Source organism: Culex pipiens, chromosome 1 (genome assembly GCF_016801865.2).
Source record: "Culex pipiens pallens isolate TS chromosome 1, TS_CPP_V2, whole genome shotgun sequence".
Lineage (NCBI taxonomy): Eukaryota > Metazoa > Arthropoda > Insecta > Diptera > Culicidae > Culex > Culex pipiens.
In genome coordinates, this window is record NC_068937.1 from 53,577,652 (window position 1) to 53,599,845 (window position 22,194).

At 40.7% G+C, this 22,194-nt stretch overlaps 2 protein-coding genes across 2 annotated transcripts; one reads left to right on the forward strand and one right to left on the reverse strand.

Moving 5' to 3' along the window:
* Positions 1-1,379: 1,379 nt before the first annotated feature.
* On the forward strand, positions 1,380-2,323 carry LOC128092472 (uncharacterized). Its single transcript, XM_052706346.1, has 2 exons — positions 1,380-2,005; positions 2,061-2,323. Exons 1-2 carry the CDS (start codon positions 1,803-1,805, stop codon positions 2,299-2,301), a joined length of 444 nt encoding a protein of 147 aa, XP_052562306.1. The 5' UTR covers positions 1,380-1,802; the 3' UTR covers positions 2,302-2,323.
* Positions 2,324-2,347: 24 nt separating this feature from the next.
* Positions 2,348-5,819, reverse strand: LOC120413425 (uncharacterized protein K02A2.6-like). The gene is made up of 2 exons (XM_052711685.1): positions 2,455-5,819; positions 2,348-2,351 (listed from the first exon to the last, which is right to left on the reverse strand). Exons 1-2 carry the CDS (start codon positions 5,817-5,819, stop codon positions 2,348-2,350), a joined length of 3,369 nt encoding a protein of 1,122 aa, XP_052567645.1.
* Positions 5,820-22,194: the final 16,375 nt, after the last annotated feature.

Genomic DNA, 22,194 nt, shown 5'->3' on the forward strand with positions numbered 1-22,194 from the left:
AACGTGTTGGTAAAATAATCATTCATAAATGAAGCCATTAAGACTCGGTGCTTCTGATTCGAGTTGTGATCATGAAATTATTAGAAATGGTGCTGACAAAATTCATAATTTAAATCTTTTTGTAGGTCAATGACATTCTAATCCAACATAGGCATGGGAGCTCAACCGTGAAAAAATGTGCTGTATCATGCTGAAATTTCAACGTAATCCATCATCATCATCATCATTCCGACCGAGTGCCAAATGTCACTTAACATATGTGTGTCCTTAACCTTCACGCGCATGAAGTACCACAGCCTAGCCAAATCTGCAAGAAACATTGCAGAGGAAATCGATCCGACTTAGCTCTTACCGACCGTTCTGTTGAAGTTGAATCAAGTTTGAAAAAAATAAGCAAGCGGGGGTAGGAGATTTACTTGTTTTTTTCTTCATAGCATACTAGATCTAAATAACGAGTTTTGTGTGATTTCTGCAAGTTGTTATGAGTTGGGACTCGAAACACTCGTTACCCGATCATACCTCGATGGTGACAACCTGTCTGTGCTTCAACATTGCCAATTTGCCAATCAGTTCAATAATCTCATTACGCTGCCTTTTTATGAGGCTCTTTTTACGATCGTCACTTTATACTAGAACACTTTCATTATTTTATTTTTTGTGTTGAAACATAACTTTCAATTAAGTTATCGTTTTTATTAACTATTGCTTCCACTACAATGTACTCACGCCCTAAAGTGAAATCTATTCAGCACTTTAGTTATGCCACGGCGCAAGTACAATGTCGCGTGCGGTTTTCTCATTTCGTCGGTGTAAACAGGCGTTAGTCGAACTAATTAGCGATCATCTGTGACGACGACGGCGACGACCAGATCAAACATGTAGTTTCGACATTGTACTGTTGTATTCTTGCATTTGTGGGAACTATAACACCGACCAACAAAATTTCTGTGTAGGTTCAACTCGAGGGGAAGCATGCAGTTTAGAGTCCCCAGAACCACGTGCACTTTGAATTTTTCAAAAATATTTAGACAGAGCCGAATCGTTTTTCTCCAAAGTTTGTATGAAGAATTAGTGCTGTTCGCTACTCCCACATATAGGTCAGTGTAACGATTGCTGAAGAATTAAAATGTGCTTAGGGAAACGCCGTGACATTAGTGGTAATGGTGGACAATTGAAGAACTTGCTAGATCATCATGGTGATAACGTTGGGCAGCTGTAGAATGGTGGAAAGTTCCACTGGAAAAGTAAGAAAGCAACGAAGATTATCGGGGTAGCATTTACAAAGCGGATTCAGTGGCTTTTTCTTAAGGTTGATGTTAACATTCCTTAGGTGTCGTTATAAGATCCAGCTTGTTACGGATGTGGTCCAGAGTAAAAGGCTTGAGCGTCTGTTCGATACAAGAGCTTTAATAGAATGACTTTAGGAGGGAATCAAGAGTGTTCAGTGTAGGTGGGAATACAGTTTAGCGTGTGTGGTAACCCGAGTAATAGTTAATGTAACATCCTCCTTTCTTTATAAAAAATTAAGTTTCCAAAACGTAGTCCGCAAACTTGCTTGGAATTTTTCTCTCGCGTGTTGGTCTGTTCGTCGCATCTGTGGTTTGCTTGCCGGGTGTGTTGATCGCAGCAAGCTGGCTTCCTCTCTCTCGCACCGACGGGGTGGCAGCAGCTGATTGGTTGACAACGGGTAATGTTGTTGTCGTTGTTGCAGTTTCGTCGAACCTCATCGCAGCAAGCGACGACGCTTCAGGTTCAGCTGTCAAATCAGCGCCAGTTTGTGCAGCACTTGATTCGGTTGGTGGATGGCTTTGGGCTGGAACGAGAGGGATTGTTGTTGGTTCTTTGCGCGGTCGCAGGTTGGTCAGGTCTCGGCGATAGCTAGCTCCATTCACGTCCACCACATACGAGCGATCATTCAGTTTCTCGGTCACAATCGCTGGCGTCCAAGTTTTGCTGATTTCGGGGTGAGCCTGGACGTACACCGGCGAGCCAGTCTCCAGTGCAGGTAGGTTGCGAGATTTTCGATCGTAGTAGTATTTGACCTTCCTCTTGTTTTCCAGAATTGCTCCCGGAACGTTCTGCACGATTCGAGGAGTGTATTTCTCGAACGAAGCGGGTACTCCACACCTTGTGCTGCGTGAGAACAGCCTGCTCGCCGGACTGCTGCCGATCTTGTTCGGGATGTTCCTCCAATGCAGCAAGACGTACCAAACGTCCTGGTCGGTTTCCTCCGCCTTTTGGATCAACCTCTTCGCAATCTTCACCGCTGCTTCCGCTTTGCCGTTTGCCTGCTGGTGGTGAGGGGCCGAAGTCGAATGCTTGAAGTTCCATTTGATCGCCATTTCCTTCATCTCCTCGTTCACAAAGTTTGTCCCGTTGTCCGTGACAACGATCTGTGGGCATCCGTAACGCGCAAAGTTCTTCCTGCAGGTCTCGACTAGGCTTCTGGCAGACATGTCCTTGAGGATATCCAATTCGATGTAGTCGGAGTAGTGGTCCACCGTCACAAGAAACTGGTGTCGCTTTCCCTGGTAGCTGGTGAAGAACACGTCCATCGAAACGACTTGCCACGGATAGATCGGGACTGCGTGACTCTGCATCGGCGGTTTCTGCTGACTTGCAGCGAATTTAGCGCAGATATGGCACTCCTTCACCACATCCGTAATCTGCGCGCTCATTCCGGGCCAGAAGATGTTCTCTCGCGCAAGCTTCAGTGTAGACTCGATACCGTTGTGGCTCACGTGCACTTTGTCGATCATGGACCGCTGCAGTGCACACGGGATCAGAATACGATCGTTCCTGAACACCAATCCGTCTTGCGTGGACAGCTCGCTTCGGTACTTGAAGTAGATTTTAGCGGCTGAGGGAACGCGATCGATGGTGCTGGGCCAACCGTTCCGAATGAAATCGATCACCGTCTGTAGGGCTGCGTCTTGTTCAGTCGCCTTTATGATCGTGTCCAGGCAGTTGTCGGAGATGCTCAGGTAGTCGCTTACGTTGCAATCTTCGAGTTGCTTGAAGATCTTGTAGATGTTCAGCTTCTGGTATTCGTCACGCACCGTCGAGTCGTTGTGAGGTGCACGAGAGAGCGCATCTGCCACAACGTTCTCCTTTCCGGTGACAAACTCCAACGCCAGATGGTAACGTTGCAAGTTCAGGAGCATGTGCTGCAGTCGCTTTGGAGCCGTCAACAATGGCTTGTTGAAAATGTTGATCAAAGGCTTGTGGTCGGTTTTCACCGTGGTTTGGGGGTTACCGACAATCAGCTGGTCAAAGCGCACACATGCAAAAAGAATCGCAAGCAACTCTTTCTCGATTTGAGCGTAGTTTTTCTCCGTGTCCGTCAACGTTCTCGACGCGTAGCCCACGATGCCGTCCTTCTGGAAGACGGCCACTCCGAGACCGAAGCAGCTCGCGTCGCACTCGATAGTCAACGGCTCTCGAACGTTGTAGTACCGCAGCGTTGTGATATCGGACACTAGCGACTTCACCCTGGAGAAATCTTCGTCCTCCTCTCGAGTCCAACGCCACGGTTCTTTCTCCGAAATCAACCGCCGCAGCCTTGTGAAGGCGGCGCTCAAATTGGGAATGAATCGGCTGAGGTATGTGACCATCCCAATGAAACGGTGCAGTTCCGTCCTGCTGGTTGGCACCGGGTAGTGCTTTATGGTCGAGATCTTGGTGTGGTCCGGTTGAAGCCCTTCGGTGGTGAGAACGTGTCCGTAAAACTTGACGGATGTCTCACAGAGCTTGAGTTTCGAATTGTTGAGTTTGACGTGGTTTAGCTTCAAGCGCGAGAGGAGGTTCTTCAGATTTGCGTTGTGGTCACGTAGCGCTTCCTCCATCGTTGTACCACGGCCGTACACCAAGACGTCATCTGCTATGCACTCGACCCCGTTCAATCCCTGGACTATCCCCTGCAGTTTGGACTGGAAAATTTCCGGCGCCGGGGAGATGCCAAACGGAAGTCGCAGCCACCGATAGCGTCCAAATGGAGTCCAGAACGAAGTCAACTTGCTGCTCTGCTCGTCTAGCACCACGTGCCAGAAACCCTTCCGTGCATCCACGGTCGAGAAAACCTTTGCCTGACCCAACTCCGGCAAAATCTCGTCCAGCGTCACAAATTGCAGATTTGGTCTCTTCAACGCTTTGTTCAGAGGAATGGGGTCCAGGCAAATGCGAATCGACTCGGCTCCGGCGATACCCCGTTTCACGAGAAGAATGTTACTCACCCATTCGGTGTGGCTGTACTCTCGCGCGATGATTCCATCCTTCTCCAACTGGTCCAGTTCGGCCTTCAGCTTCGGCCGCAGAGCTATCGGGACTCGGCGAGGCTGCTGAATCACCGGCGGCACCGATTCGTCGATCTCCAGGGTGACTTCTCCGTCGAATTTTCCGTAGCCACGAAAAACGTCGCCGAACTCGTCGACGATCTTCTCAGCTTCGATGCGGTAGATTCGCATCAGATCTTGAGCTCCTTCCGGCGTCGCTTTAGCTGGAACCATGCTAACGGAGTTGCAGAACTTGATCAGGCCGAACGTGGTACAGACCTTCAGCGACAGCAACGGCCTGTGACTGACGTCGACAACTTGAAGCACGAGAATGTACTTCTTGTTCTGGCACTTGCACGGCAGCTTGACTTGGCCCATAACGTTAATGATGCCACCGCCGAACGCTTGGAGTTTGAACGGTGACGGCTGCAATTCGGGGTCAGACTCTCCCGTCAGCTTGCACAACCAGTCGTGGCCAATCAAGCTCGTGTTTGCTCCCGTATCCAGCTCGCACTTCACACTTTTCCACTTGCCTTTCACTTTCAGGGACACTTCCGCAAGAACGTTTCCCCCTTTCTTCGAGTTATCGAAGATCTTGCCGATTTCGCCTTCAATCTCCGTCTCTGTTCCGGACTGATCGCTCCACTCGTCGTCCGACTCGCTGTCCTCCGAGGATTCGTCGTTGATCTTCTTGACGCGGCGCACACTGTTGCGCTTCGACGAACTCATTCGAGCCCGATTCTTCCGGCACACCTTCTCGAAGTGATTCTTGCCGGAACAAAGCTTGCACTTCTTTCCGTAGGCTGGGCACGATCCTTTGGTGAACGCATGCCAATCGCCACAGAACTTGCACTGGCGGGCCTTCGACGACGATGCTTTGAGCTTATTCACCTCCGACAGCTTGTCCGCTGATAGCACCTGAACGTGCTTGGCCGTGATTTCCTCCACACGGCACAGATCTACCGCCTTCGCTTCCGACAAATCCGCCATCGTGAGCATCTTGGACCTCAGATGAGGCCACTTGTTGGAGGTGGCCAGCTTGAAGGTGATAAGTTCTGCTTCCACGGCTCCGAGTTTTGCCGGCTTGGCCAGCGACTTCAGTCGGGATGTGTACTCGTCGATACTTTCCACCGGTGACTGGGCTGCCGAGAAGAAGTCCAGTCGGTCCACGATGACGTTTCTGGTTCGAGTAACCTTCTTCTTGATGGCGGCCAACACGGTTATCGGCGTAGCCCTGTCGGCTTGCGTCAGATCGAAGTTGCTGAACTTTTTCAGCGCATCGGGGCCAACGATCGACAGCAAAAAGCTCACTTTTTTCGGGTTGTCCGCTTCCGGCCAGTCGCCCATGCCCACCGCTGTGGCATAATTGTTCCAGTTGTCCTCGAAGAACGCGTAATTCTCGTCCATGTCCCCTTCCAAGGACAATGGCGGAGGGAGCGGCACATTGTGGGGCCCTGGTGCTACCGCTCGGGGCTCGGCCTGCTGCTTCTTGAGCAAATCTTCGAAGAGCTTGTTCTGGTTCTTTAGCAGCGCCTTCAGCTCGTCCATTGTTGTGGATTTTCGGCGGAAGTTTAAATCGCTTCCTTCACTCACTCTTCACGCGATCCCGGGTTGTACGATGCCCGACGATTCTAAACGTTTCTCGAACTTTATGCCGCAAAAACTTCTGACACCATGTTACGGATGTGGTCCAGAGTAAAAGGCTTGAGCGTCTGTTCGATACAAGAGCTTTAATAGAATGACTTTAGGAGGGAATCAAGAGTGTTCAGTGTAGGTGGGAATACAGTTTAGCGTGTGTGGTAACCCGAGTAATAGTTAATGTAACACAGCTGCACAAATTTGGCGCTTTTAAGGGGTTACATACATGTAGAAAATCACAAAAATTAATATTACATAAAATTTATCACATCCATGTATAGGTCATCGCTGAAATTTTAAAGTTATAGCAGTTTTAGAAAAAAAAGTTGATTTTTCCCATTTTCGTCATTTTCTAGATTTTGCGCACGGCACGCCGAAAATCCCAGATTTTATTTTCAAAAAATCTTATCTCAGAATCCTGTTAATGAACACCTTCAATTTTTGAGTATTTTATGTAAAATTGTCCAAGGAATCCGATAAAAAATATTTTTAGATCTAGGCTCTTTGGTCCTAACACTGTCAAAACGGCATTTTAAAGTGTTACTCGATCTTTTGAAATGTTAGGCTAGATGTTTTGGTCTTTAGACTATTTTCCCTAGAAATACCTACTTATCACATTTACTTTGCGTCCAAAACAACAAATTGCAAATTACAGCTAAAATCGGTTGAAATGGCGTGGAGTAATGATTTTTTTAAATGTGGTTTTTGCTAAAAAATACGAAAATTTCCAATTTGGGACCACCCCAGCACGCTTTGGTCACACTAACAGTCAAACAAAAAAAAATACTGATCTAATTATTTTGGCCAAGTAACCCCCACAAAAAATTGAGCCCGATCAAAGAACTTTTTTTTTCGGTTTATGCTCCTTTCAAATGGAATTGCTGTATGGGAGCGTTCTTTCATTACGTATACAGGGAAGGGGGGATGGGGGGGTGGAGGGTGGTTTAAGGCTGTGTTACTCTCCATATTTTTTTTAATTTGTAAGGACATTTTAAAGCGAGGGGGTTCAAAAATCTTTTTTTTTGCGTTGCGTAACAAAAGAATGCCCCCTTTATCCCTTAACTCAATTTGGCCTAAAATCTATTAAAAAAAACAACATTTTTAAGAGCGAGTCCATGAACAAGGCATAACAATCTGCCTGAAATATTCAGGGGTTGTTTGTAAATATAAAACTAGCATCTAGTCAAAATATGAGCACTCTAGGTCAACGAGAAGGGGGGCATCGGGACACAAAGTTTAAAGCTTCAAAAACGTCAAAAATCTTAAAAAGGCTGTAACTTAGTTAAAATTCAATTTAATTTCAAAATTCAAAATGCATCTGAAAAGGCTTGAAAAATGCAACAAAATGCAGGGTAGAGCATCCCAGTTGGTTAAATTTAAAGGGAGGTATTGGCATTTTAGTGAAAAATAGCACAATTTTCAAACTCAAATAAAAAATATTCCACCCAGATATCAACTCGGTTCGACCTGCAGCTTGAAGGGGACATTTGGGACAACCATCGGAGACTGATAACTCTTTGGGGAAGGCTGTTTAACATATTACATGTCTACTTTTTCGTTTAGTGAAATTTACAACTCCCATACCTCGTGAAATTTTCCGAGGATTCCGAATATGACAAAATTTAGACGTGCCACTATGGCGGCCTACAGGGCAAAAACTAACGTTGTATAATGTTAGCTATAGAAAAATCGAAAAACTATGAGATAAACTGCGATTGGCCAAAAAGTTAATACCGTAGGCTTATAGTCCATGAAATTCCCTAACTTTTAACATATGGGAGTATGGGTGTTGGATGCTGTTGCAAAAAGATATTAAGGTTTTAAAAAAATCCATTTTTAACAGTAATTTGCAAAAGCTAAGAGAAAAATTGGAACCAATCCTGGATGTCTATGGCACATTTTGAAGTGCTTCAAAAGACCTTTCGAATGCATTTAAGAGAGTTGGAATTGATGAAGTTTTACGGAAATGCGAGCGATTTTAAGATTTTTTTATGTTTTTAGGACCTCAAACTTCAAAGTCCGTTTTACCCCACTTCCCTTCCCTTTGAGGGCTCATATTTGGCATGAGTTCATCTCATGTATAGGCAAACAAACGATGAAAGTTTCATACAAATCGGAGCACCCCGATACGACCTGTTACACATTGGTGAAAAACTCGCTCTTAACGCAATTCCTTGCCACATTACACATTAATTAATGCAAGATTTGCAAAAAATGTATCGCTTAGTTGCGAATTTGCAAAAGTGTTTGGGCTTCTATATTTTTTCCCCCATTTTCGTTTGATGTTCCTGAAAGTTTCTCAGCAAGTGTAGCTGCGCATCTGTCAAACCGTCTGTTTGACACTCGCCCGATCGCTGAGGGTGAGTGAGAAGGAAGATAGGAAAGTGCGGTCAAGTTTGGATTCGGGGTGGTACGTCAGTTCGTCAGTGCTAATATAGTCGTTTTTTCAGCAAAAAACCATTTAAAATGAAATTTGATACGTTCAAAATCATATTTAGACCGATTCTTAGCGGAGCTACACCAAAATGTCACATTTTTCAATTTTCAATGTGATTTTTAATATGAAAGATTTCATTTTTATTATGATTCAATAATTGCAATGTGCTTTAAATGCGTTTTCTAACCTTAAAAGCCAAGAATATTGACCAAATATGGTCTGCAAGCCATTGAACGGGAGAGGAGTTTTTTCATAAATCTGCTCCTTTCGTTGTCCCGTCACGAAAAGAAATGGCTGGCAAAAACTCAAATTTCAACCAATTTGTTCAGTTCAAGGAGCAAAAGATTCGTTTTTTAATTTGTGATAATGTGTAGAACAGCAAAAGTTTTTGAACATCAAACTGGCAAAACTGTAGCGATTTTTGTAGTGTGCCTTTTAAATGTCCAGTTTTACGATGTTGTCCCGTCACGCTACATTTTTATTTCAGGGGAAGCACAGGTACTATATGGTTCATTCTGCATGATATTTCTTTGTAGGAAAATCAATTATCTTTCCAAATATGTAATAACATTAGGGGGTTTCTTCGTTTATTTTGCCAGTACAGCCAAAACGATGAAAAAAACTTGGATTTTTTTTGAAAAGGAGCCGAAGAATCGGTCTTTATCATGTTTGGGATCGACTTTAAAATATTTGTATTTTTTGTAAAATTCCAATGTTTTTTTTTCGCAAAAAAAAGTATTTCCTCAGAACTTAGATATTTTGAAAACATGATTGCAAAACAACTGACCAGGTGTAAAATGCATTTGAAAACACTTTTTTCATTCAAACCCCTAAGTGATTTAGAATTTTTAAATCCAAGATGGGGCGGGCAAAATGGCGGTGATGAAATATTGAAAAAAAAGCATTTTTTAATTTAATAGCCTAGGCAATCAACCATTCAAATTTGACTAAAAAGGAGTATCAGAACTCGAATTTGATATTAAATGTAAGAAAATAAAAAAAAACGAAAAAATCGATCATGCGAAGTCCCAAATCGAACTTTGGATAATCTTATAATATATAAGGATTAAATTTGGCCTAAATATGTGAAAGTTTTTCCTAAACTAACCTACGAAGTTGACTTTATAGCTGTCGGCCACCATTGCTAGTACCAACCACTAGTGTCTTCCTTTTTATCTACAAGGACTTCGCCGCCCTGGGCTCCTAAGTATATGAAAGTATGGCACAGAGCGATGGCGCCGAATACCCATATTTACACAAAGAATTTTAGAGCGCCCGCCGCGGGATTCGAACCGGCGACCTCCTAAACTAACCTGCCGTAAGTAAAAAGATCACCCTAGTTAATGAAAGTCTAATCGATCACATAACGCATTAGAACTCATTCAAACTTCTCCAAAGAACACGCAAAAACGTTCCGTGCCAAGTGACTTGCTCCAGTTGTGACGACCGTTTGACAACCTCTTGACAAACGCTCATAAAGATAAATTGCCCGCTAACCTGATGATGGTGAATAACAAAAAAAAAACGTTGATCAGGAAACGACCGTTTTGCGGGCACGATTTCGTTCTCCGGCGGTTATGCTAAAGATGCGAGATCAAGATGATTGATTGGGTCATTAGTTGATGTGTTTATTAGGATCATATGCGTGTTTTTATTTTAGAATTGAAGCCGCAGGTAACGGAATAATATGCTCACTGCTCTGCCCATGATCGCATAAATGTCCCATATGCATTTTGGTCAATTATGAGTAAAACATTGGAATAAGTTCAGCTATTAATCTATTTATCGCTGAACTAATAATATTAACTACTTTGTTCCATAAATTTGAAAATCAACCGCAGGTTAGTTTGTCCCATCCAACAAATTTTCAAATATGAGTCCCATCGTGAAATGTTCACAAACATGTCCCGCTCAGGATTATCGTGTTCTGAACTCACTTTTCTGTCGGCTCAAAGTTGATTTTTTTTGGCAGCGTATCCTTAATTATGCTAACTTACACTAGTTTCAGCACAAATAAGTTGGCACAATTATCATAACACTCAGTTTTTTCAAGTTTGAAAAATCAAACTTTTATCATTTTGAACTGAAAAAGTTGTTTACAACTACGGGTTTCCTAGGCAGCATGCTTCGATCAGGCTGATATACGAACATTTTGATGAACTATTAAGAAAATGATCACATACCAGGTCCCATCCTGCACACTTTTTCAAATCGGAAGCATTAAATCAAGACGATAATCGAAACTAACTTAACAAAACTATAAATAGAAGCATGTGTGAGATTTCTGTTGAATTAATTTTCAATGGAATGATTTTATAATTGAAATTTACAACAAATAATTTTGAAAACTTCCAAGCTCGTTTTCTCAACTTGCTGAAAATGCATATGGGCAGCGCCGTACCTAGGGGTTGGCGCAGTTGGCGACCGCCAAGAGCGCCAGCCCTTGGGGGGCGCCAAAATTGATGATTGTACATAATTTTCATGTCAGCTATAACATCTTCATTAGATAATTGAAACAGAAAGGGCGCCGAATTATAAAATAGAATTACAATTAACTTATTTGGTTTAAAATATAAAAACAATATTTAGGGGCGCCAAGGTCAATTGTATGAATATTTCTACTGAAGTGTTTTTGAAAATTCATACTTAATGCTAAATTATTTTTTTCATCGAAGAAGGGGCGCTCAAGCGACAGAAAGTTAAAGGAGTTTTAAAAGAAATTCTCAAAATAAATACACGTTAAAGTTTGGACCGTTTTATAATGAAGTTTAAGTCATACCTTCCAGACTATAAAAATGTCCCCCTATATGTTATTATCACGTTAATTTGGCTGTGAATCACAATATTCTATGAAATGGGAATTATTTTAACATTAAAACATATACCTTTCTTTTGTAATTTTGACATTCTCGAGTTAAAAAAATGGCCTTTGCAATAATTTCAGCACGATTTCCCCTTTTATAATCAACTTCGTGCATTGAAATTTGCATACTCTTTTTCAAAATACAAGGGCTTTGAAATTGGAAAACTGCAGTAAATTTTCACCAATAAGACCAACATTATTTGTTCAAGAAAAAAATGTTTTTCAGAGCACATAACTTTTTATGTTTTAGCTTAACCAGTGTTATTTACTTTTTAAATCGTCTAAAAAGCTTTGATAATGAAAAACAATCTATTTGTTTTAAGTTAAAACCAAAAAATAATATTTTATCAAGGTTTGAAATTATTTGTATAGTTTTACGCACAAAAATATTTTTCTAGAATATAAAATTTAACTTTGCGAATTAAAAATAAACAAATAAATACATATGAAAATAAAAATTAATGCGAAACATAATTAAAAAAAATTAAATGATGAAATATATTCTCAAAAATCGTATGGGCAAATCACTCAAAATTAATAAAAATTTCTTATCTTTATATTTTTTTTAACTATTTTTTCTAACAAAACATAAAATTCGTCGATATTTAGACATTTTGGAAACTTGTGATTGCAAAACAACTGAACGGCCCAAGTAGCAAGTAAAACATCGCTTTTTATTGTTTTTGTTGATCAATTGCTTCACTAGCGCTTTTATACGTTAATTATTGAACAAGTGTCAGAAAATTTGGTCAATTGTTCACATTTTGATCAAAAAACCATTATTCAACATGGTTGTGTAACATATCTAGCAACGGATAAAGAATAGTTCATTTTGAAGTTTAGTCTGACTTAAATAAAACATGCTTGTAGAACTCGAAAAGCAAAATGACATTTGCAGACATGATGATTCATTTCAGTTTGCTAAACATGATAACATAGTAGATGTAACCTTTGGTTTCAGCTGGGATTTCTCGTAAACAAGTTGTTAATGTGTAGTTCTCAAATCGTTTTCCTAAATCAGTTCTTAATCTTAAGGGCAGGATGTTGTTAAACGGTTCTAACGACGTTTACCTTACCCGGTTCAGTATCTTATGGTCATGAGTTCTTATGACATGTTCAAAAAACGTTCTCTATGCAAGTATGACTTGCACTTGCAAAACTAGCTCGAAACACGGACTTTTCTAACGGATGAAGAGATGTTCAACAAAAGCAAAAACGTGCGCTTTTTCCAGCGTTCAAGAGTTCTCGGGGACGTTCGGAAAACATAGTAAATGAGTTCAACAACCAGTTCGGAAATCTCTTGGCGAACAAATGTGCTACTTGGGGGGTTTATAATGCATTTTTTGCAATTCCGTCGTGAAACTATTTACTTTTCCTGTCATTCTTGAACGAAAAAATAGCCTACTTTTCTGTACCAAAAATAACAGAATCGAATAGCAACATTTTTCAAAATAAATGCTGAAAAGTTCTACTTTTCAGCACTGAAATGGGTGCTGAAAAGTTGAACTTTTCAGCACTTGTTTCGAAAAGTAACACTTTTCAACATTTTTTTGATTTAAACGATTTATTGACAAAATACATGAAAATACGACTTAAAATTTCACTCAATGAGTGTTTTTCGAAATTGCAAAAAAATGTTGTATGGAACTCGTTGCAAAACTTGATTTTTTCTGCACTCGTCGTATTTATCCGACTCGGTGAACCTCGTTGGATAAATGTACAACTCGTGCTGAAAAAATCCTCTTTTGGCAACTTGTTGCATTAACTACTATTAAAACTTTTTTTTCGTTAAAATTTTGAAACCGTGGCCTGTAATTTAAATTTTTTAACTGTTTTATTTTTTTGGTCATAGTCGAGGGACATAAACTTCAAAAAAAAATTGCAAAGGCCTAAATTGTTTTTAACGAAATTTTGTTCTGCCGCTGCATGTTGAAAAATTATACTTCGATGCCGGTGTGCTCTTTTGAGCTAAGCTTGCTGGGATTCACATCTAGATAGAACAAGATAGCACACGGTCATCGAATTATTATTTTTTTAATTTTGAAGAAGGATTTTTTTTCATTTTTCGTTGTAATTATCGAAATGAAATCCAAAGCCAAATCAGCTAATTATTTTTCGCTTATACAATCAGATTAAGACTAGATCAGATCAAATTATGCAGGCTTAAAAATATAAAATTTGCTAACAAGTTATAGCAAAATTTATTATGATTGAGCATTTAATTCTGTGCATTTATCTGAGAAATAAATTTAAAAAAGAAAAAACAAAAAACTGCTATCATTATCGATTTTATGAAATCTGAGAAAATATTCAGCCAAATTAACTCCTGTAATAAATTTTCAATTCAACCTATCTCATATTATATGAACAATAAAACATACAATAACTGTGTTTCTGAATTTTACCATATTAAGGTCTCCAATTGCAATTATAAAATCAAAACTCATATTGAAGCAATAATTAAAAATCAATATCAATTTATCAAAATGCTTGTTAATTTGGGAGGGGCGCCAAATTGATGCTTCGCCAAGGGCGCCGTAGACCCAAGGTACGGCTCTGCATATGGGACATTTATGTGAACAGAGGCAGTAGCTGCTGATTTGAAAAATATGGAACTAATCTACCCTGGAAGCAATCTAGGAACCAGTAAATTTAATTATTAGCATACGTCGACACCTGACGTTGAACCACCTTGTTCAAATGTTTTGATAAATACGCGAAACCACTTGCAGTCTACTTTTCACAACCTCATAAGTTGTATAATGATCTCTAAGTGCACATGCATTATCAGCAGTTCAAATCTTGGACTGCCTTAAAAAGAAGTTGGTGACAAGTCCGTTACTTTGTCGTCTTAGTTTAGTGTGTAGACAACTCTATTATGCGTCGATAATGCGGCAAGGTGCGCGAAATGTCATTTTAACACGCGACACGCTCATTTTTTCTGCTCTCTTCTTGTTAAATGACAACCGCGCACACACGCTGTTAAACACGTTAATTAGTCGTGTCTGGCGCGCCACCAGCGGCAAGCCTTTTTTCGCACTGTCATACCCCTCGTACAGTTATTGGGATTTGTAGCACGTGCCTTTAGTACGGTATGTCAACAAACCCAGCGCATGCTTTGACTTAAAAGTGCCGTTCAGATGCATTCTTCAAGTTGGCCAAGTTCTAGTTCAGCGAGTTCTTCAAGAACCGTGGACGTTTCGAAAGTCTTCACCAAGGTTACGACAAAGACTTTTTGGATTGAATAGGGGAGTTGATTTCCAGTCAAAACACATCTGTCAAATTACATTTTATGAAGCGTCAAACGATGATAGCGCCAGCAAATTCGTAACAACTGATCAACTCTCCCGTCATTTTGTCTGTGGTTCCGCCATAGACTGATTTAGTAGACAGCTCACACCTAACGTCAAACAAAGTTGACATTTTGCTTCCGCGTAAATTCCACAAACGATCCGCGCTACACTGCACAACAAAGATTTGTCTGTGACTGAGCCGGACTAGGGCTTCTGGTCTGCGTGCAAAAATTTATGACTTTGGGCGCGATCGTGCCGTTGTGGTTAAGCCCTGTTTAACTAATCGCTTTGTGTGTATGACCGGGGGGAGACTTGCTCGTCTTCTGTTCAAATATCTAATTAGTTACATCACGCAGCCTGAAGATGGCACTGTCACGAACTGCGGTTAACTGTGGAAAAGATATTTTGTTTTTGTTTAACGTTGCTTCCGTTTCTGGGAAAACCCGGTGCTCAGGATCAACTTATCATCCGGGCCAGACGGATAGAGTCGTGATTTATTTTCTGAGGAGTAATTATTTTTTTTTTCTTCTTAACTTATTTTTATTAGGTCCTTTTAGGTGCTTGGACCAGGTTAGGACCGAGGGACAGTTCAAAATACATTATAATACATTACAAAAAGATGATCATTTTCCTCCATACTTGCCGAGCATGTAACTAACGAGTCTTAATTGATCCACGCGGGTCTTGCAGGTCTGGAACCTGGCGCTGTACTCGTTGAAAATGTGCCACAGCTCAGTCGAACTGTAGAGCACCTCCTCTCTTTCCGCCGTGGGGGTGGTACCGGCGCCGGCGCCGGTTTTTTGTTGACTGCTTCCTGCGGGTCGAGGGCGATCCTTTGGTTTTACGTCCGGGACTGCGCCCGGCAGCGAAGGGAACTCCGCCGGCGTGAACACCGGAACTGCTGGACTCTGCTTTTCCGCCTTCCGTACCGGCGGTTTCGGATTCGATGACTGCTGCCGCATCCGGATGAAATCCGCACACTTGGGACAGCTTCGGTCCATGGCTTCGTGCGTTCCGTTGCAGTTGGCCCACCTCTTCGGCTCGGCTTCTTGCACTTGGCAGTCGTCCGTCGTGTGGGGACCCCCACAGCTGTTGCACCTGGCCTTAAGGTGACATTTCCTGGTTCCATGGCCCAGATGCAAGCAGTTCCTGCACTGGGTCACGTGCGGCTGCTTGTTCCGGTAGGCCTCCCACCGGATGATAGTGCTTGCCACAACCTTCATTGCAGAGAGCTTCTTCAGATTGGTGTATCCCTTGGGGAAGACCACAATGTATGGAGTTTCGTCCACGGTGGACTTTTCCTTCCGCTTGATGACATGCACCTCCAGCGCGTCCAGCTTGAGATCCCTCTTCAGCAGGTACTTGACCTCATCCGGTTTTAGTTCATCAGGTAAACCACGAAGAACTAATGGTTACGGTGTTCGCTTTGTAAGCGAATGGTTCTGGGTTCGATTCCCATCTGCTCCTATCGAGAAAGTTAAGGACATAGAAATACTTGAAATGCTGAATATGAACGAAAAATCAAAGTCGCTTGTGGCGGGGTTCGAACCCCCGTCCTTTGGATTGGTAAGCAAAAATGCTAACCACTAGGCCATGGCGACTTGGTGAGACTAGACTGGAATTAGGAATACTGTTACAACCAACCCGCAACGCCTTTCGAGGTGTATCCTAGGGTTCTACCTCTCCTACTAACATTGAGTCCAAAACCTCCCTACAAACATCTATACCACTAAGGTGACGTAGGGGTCCTTGCGCACTTTAGATAGGTGTTTACTAACGATCCTCCCCTTATGCCCTGGGTAGTATTACACACTCATCAAAAGATGAAGACATGGTATCTCCCGTTGTTCCGGATGAGGGTCTAACACAACCAGACCAAACAGTGGGATAAGCGTTGTGGAGCCTTCCGGTGGTGGGGCGTCCTCCAAATGCTAATGCTAATGCTAATGCTAATGCTAGGTAAACCACGAAGAACTACCCGATGATTTCGTTCGCTCCGTCGTTCGTGGGTGTAGAATTCCACTTTGTGCTTTTTGAAGAGCACTTGCAACTTGACGAAGTCTTCGACAGAGAAGCTGGTTACCTTGGTGCCAAACCGGGTAATCTTGAAAATTGGCTCGAAGTCGTATTGACACAGCGACGTTAGCTTCACAAGCCTGTAAAAGGCCGTGGAGCTCTTTACCACCAAAGGTGGTTGCTTTTGTTTACCTGCCGACTGGCCGGGTGGCGGAACTGCCGGGGCGTCTCCTCCTCCTGCTGGGCTGGCATTGTTGTTGTTTTTGTTTTCCGCTAGCGTGCTGAACTTGTTGTTGTTGAGCACATTCTGCTCCACTTTTCTTTCTTCGACGACAGCTCCGGTGATCTCAGGGGACTTCTTCCGCTTCCGATTTCCGGGGATGATTTGGAAATCATCCGTCTCGGAGGTCTCTTCCACCTCCATCCGTCAAACAACTCGAGGCACGCAACGATGCCTTAGCGCGCACGACACAACAAACACGTCTACTCTCTCAGAGCTGTCGAAGACGCAAACTGTGAGGAGTAATTATACGTCATATTTTTACCCTAAAGGTTTTAAGAATCAAGTTGAATCAAAACACCCTCAGGTCGATGATATTCGATCCAATGTCGTGCAAAAAAGCACATAAACTTAATTTGATTTTAATTAATTGGTTGATTGATACGTAGAACAACAGGTAACTACTCAAGTAATACAGTCTACTCTCTGGTTGTCAATATCGAAGGGACAATTGAGGAAGTGAAGTATCAGTTCACAGACTGATACCAAATGAAGAATCAATTGAAAACAGAGAGAATCGTGGCAAAGTCGAGCAAAAAAAACAAATCTGGGCTCTCTGACAGACAGAAAGTATTTTTGGAGCAAATTAAATCCAAAGGGCCATCGAAGAAGGGATTCATCGAGCTAGAAAGAGTAACGAGGAAGGAAGAGCATGGAAGTATGCAGCTTAAAGTGACTTAGAAATTATCGATGTATGGAGCAACATTAGCGAAATGCGGCAACGAAAGAGTCGACTAAATTTAGGAAAATTCTTGAACTTCTACAAAGGGTTATTGTACTCAGAATAATTAACTTTGACCGAGCCACGTAACTTAGTGGTAACGCTTTCGCCTCGTAAGCGGTAGATCGGGGTTCAAATCCCGGCTTGGACCAAACAACTGCTGATCGTTTCTCTTCTGGATTCGATTGCTTAGTAAAAGGAAGGTAGTGCATCGTCACAAGCTGAACCTTGTCAACGACACCTTAGGAAGGCGTCCTATGATTAACCTTAACATCACGCAGAAAAATATTTTGTAGAATCAGCCTGTACGAGGTTTGATTCAACAAAATTTTTGTTGAATATAACCAACGCCGTTTTTGCGTTGAATCAAACCTTGATTTTCTCAATTCCACAAAAATCTTTTGTTGTTTTAAAAAAGTTGCTTTGACGTTTAGCGTTGATTCAACAAAAATCTTTTTAATTGATCGTACTTCTTTATTTTCTATAGAAATTTATATGATTCCGAAAATAATTTTGTTTTACTAATTTGATTAATTTATTTTTACTTCAATTAGGTATTAGCACTAATTTTTGTAACGTTCAATTCAATTATAACGTTTGTGTTCCTTTTAAGTTTTAAAGTTTAATTCAAGAGTTGATAAAGTAAAATTCTTGAATTTCACGGGATTTTGCGGGAATTGTTGAATTTCACGATTTCTACGCTGTCCGTGAAATCGTGAAAATTAACTTACCCTTGTCATCAGGGATTACATGGGGTCTGGGGGGTAAGATCGGCTCAAATTTATATGACCCAATCTCACATCCCAGACCCAATGTCACCCCTGATGACGGTACTAAATTCGGTACAAAAAATCCTAGAGTGTTAGGATGATAATTATTTATTATTAAATATTTTTATTGACTTTGATTAGTTTTTTTAGTTTCATATTGCTTTTCACTTTGTGTCATTTGTTTTATATTCATGAGTGTTAATTTTACTTGTAAGTTTATTTTATACTGGATTATAATTCCAAATTCAACAATATTTTAACTAGATTGGGACGATACGCCCGATATGACATTTCCATTATAATTCCTTGAATTATTGTGTCTTAAATATGTCATAAATTTTGCATAGTTTTGAATATCATTGTAGGGAAGATCTTGCAACTGTCTTTATCAATTGCATCAGTTTCCTATCCGTTGACTTTATCTTTATGATAGCAATTTAGCATTAAAAGTACCGTTCTCTAAGGTAAATCAGCACATGAGGCAAATTTGAACAGCTGTTGCCTTCCTCACTGAGGTAAGGCTATAATCCTGCTCTGAAAATGAACTTTATATTAAAAGCTCCTAGACCCACCTTCATGTATACATATCGACTCAGAATCGAAATCTGAACAAATGTCTGTGTGTGTGTATGTGTGTATGTGACCAAATTCTCACTGAGTTTTCTCAGCACTGGCTGAACCGATTTTGATCGAACCAGTTGCATTTGACTTGGTTTAGGAACTCATACATCGCTATTGAATTGTTTGAAGTTTCGATGAGTAGTTCAAAAGTTATGTATAAAAATGTGATTTCACAAATACCCGGATCTCAATTATATGCATGTAAACGATGTCCGGATCCATCATCCGACCAATCGTTGGTTGGGTAATTGAAAGGTCTTTCCAATGAGTCCAAAACATTGAAGATCTGGCAACCCTGTCTCGAGTTATGACCACTTAAGTGATATTTATATACTTTTTTGAAGCTGGATCTCACTTAAATGTATGTAAACTATGTCCGGATCCATTATCCGACCAATCGATGGTTGAGTAATTGAAAAGCCTTTCCAATGAGTCCTAAACAACCCAGTCTCGAGTTATGACCACTTAAGTGATATTCACGTACTTTTTTAATGCCGGATCTCACTTAAATGTATGTAAATTATGTCCGGATCCATCATCCGACCCATCGTTGGTTAGGCAATTGAAAAGCCTTTCCAAAAACTCCTAAATATTGAAGATCTGGCAACCCTGCCTCGAGTTATGACCACTTATGTGATATTTATGTACTTTTTTTAAGCCGGATCTCACTTAAATGTATGTAAACTATGTCCGGATCCGTCATCCAACCCATCGTTGGTTAGGTAATTGAAAGGACTTTCCAATGAGTCCAAAGAAGAACTGACCAACTGACCAATGAGCCCACATTGAAAAACTGACAATACAGGGTATCGAGTTATTACCACATAAGTTATATATTGTGTTCATTTTTTCTGGATCTAAAAAAAAGCTGAAACCACTCATATTACCCATTTTTGGTAAAAAGTGAGGAAGGCATCAACCACATAGGTGGATTAAGTTAATATTTTAATATTTGTTTTGATTGGCTTCCGTTAACCCTCTACTGCCCAAATGTTTTTTTTCCTTTCTTATATTTTGTCCGTGTTCAGAAGGTCATTTTGAGTAACTTTTGTTCTACGAAAAACTTTACTTCTCTTGTTTTATGTTTTTCTTGTTTTATTTTTAGTATTTTAATTTGCATTTATCTTGTTTAGTTTGAGTTTGTTTTTGGTAGTATTTGGCCTATTCCACCACCTACTATGATTACATTTCGCCTAAATATTTTTTTCATGTTTTTATAGTCACTTTTTCAATTGTTTGCTTGTTTTTCACATGTTCTGCTATAGAACGGCCTCATTATTATTTAAATTGTAAAAAAAAGTAGAGGCATAGTCACTACAAAAATTACTGCATACTTCTTTTTACTTAAGATATAGGAAATGTTAGTAAAAAACACAGCCAAAGTTGACCCCTAAAAAAATGATTTTTTTTTTAATTATAAGAGTTCTATCCAATGCTTTTAAAAAATCAAAATTGGTTTAAAAATGGATTTTTGGTGATTTTTAAGATCGAAGCCCGTCTTGAGGCGGGTTAGGTTGTAGAGGATTAAATCAAAAACGAAAATTTCCAAAATTTAAACTTTCAAATTCTCTAAAAATTTCCGTCCTTGTTCAAACTGTAGTCCCGATTCATTCCGGTTGAGGGTATGCGCTCTAATTGATCCCTTCTTCCAGAACATCTTATCTCATCCAGTCCCTCATATTGCATAACCTCAAACATTAATTATAGCAGCAACTATCAAGCCACCTTTTGGATTCACGCTTCCACGATTACAAAATGCCAATTATTATTTATTGTGCAATACTGAAAATGTGGCAACCTCCGCTTCCAGAGACGATGCTAATTAATTGACGCAACAGCAAAGTGGACGATAAAAGAGAAGTCCCATTAACAGGGAAGCTTCTCGAACGAATCGGGAAGAGTTCTTTCGATCACGACCACGAAGGTGGACGGACACCTGTCGACGAACTCTTAAAGAGTAGCGACTAACGGATTTGCTCTCGAACTTTCAACGTAACCGCAGACGAAAGGTGAACAAGTTCCTACTTGAGGCGTTTTTAAATGTAGTAAAAAAAAGCTTTTTCGGAATATCCCAGCAACTTGGTGGCGCAGTTGTTGATTATTAACCAATCAAGCTTCTTTTAGTTCTGGGCGATTCGTTCGGAAATTGATGGCGTGTTGATGCTAATAAAAACCTGCCTCTTAAGTTTTTGTTTATGACTTGGTTTATTTTTTGCTTGCCGGTGGTGGCGTGCCCGACACCTGATTACCAAGAAATGGAAATTGCACCCGACTTATGAATGGACAAATCGTGTGTGTGTGGTCGAAAGCGGGAAGTGGAAGTGGAATACTTAATCGGAATCGTGCACTACGAATTACTCATTCATCGTATCGAGTTTCGTTGATTTGTTTCTTGGGTTGGTGCACTGTCATAAGAATTGTTTTTTAAAGGTGCAAAAGCACCTTTTTATCAGCTTGTGCGATCTAGATTGCAGCCCTTTCTGACATCAATTAGCCCTGTTTGCACTTAAAGTGCATCGATGCTAAGCCTGAGTTCGGTTCGTTGCACATCAACATGATTTCACCATACCTCGATGCATGATTTTGAATCTAAGAACGGATATATCAGTGGCAGCAAGTATTTAAAGTGCCTGACTGACACGCCTAGCGTTTAGTAGAATGAATCAAGCTATAGTCGTAACAGATTCCCAAAAAAGTGTCCACGTGGTTTATGGATGGTCCCTAATTGATGCAACAAATCATGCGTTAAAACAAGATTGTACGTGTGATACAGACAATTACAGCGAATCTTATCAACCGAGTTTGTCGAGTAAATTTTTATTTTTTTCTGTGCAGGGAATTATGAAAATTCGCCCTTTTATTTGATGAAAATGGCTGCATCTTGGCACTGAAGTAGGCAACAAAAACTAATTGTTCAAAAAGCAAAATTGTTCAGAAAGAAATTACCCAAAGAATGATGCTATTTGTTTAGTGGCATTTTTTTAGATGGTTTTATGAGAAAAAATCGTAATAAACTAAAAATGATATTTTCTATGAAAACAGACTATTATTTGTAAATTGTAAATCTTGAGTTCTAAACGATTCATTGGAATATTTCATTGTGTGAAAACATTGCACAGTGGTTCATGAATAGGGTGATTTTGAAAATCTAACGTTTCAGAAATATTTATGGGATTTTGTTGTCTTCTATAAAGTAATACTGCCCATGTTCGCATAAATGTCACATATGGTAAAACAGCAAGCCGAGAAAAACGCATTTGAAATTTGTCCCACACATAAGGCTA

Bases quoted from the DNA above. Each gene is read 5' to 3' on its own strand.
- LOC128092472 (XM_052706346.1), top strand. From the start codon at position 1,803: ATGGCTTTGGGCTGGAACGAGAGGGATTGTTGTTGGTTCTTTGCGCGG. The intron at 2,006-2,060 runs GTAGGTTGCGAG...CTTGTTTTCCAG, and splicing joins CGAGCCAGTCTCCAGTGCAG to AATTGCTCCCGGAACGTTCT.
- LOC120413425 (XM_052711685.1), bottom strand. From the start codon at position 5,819: ATGGACGAGCTGAAGGCGCTGCTAAAGAACCAGAACAAGCTCTTCGAA.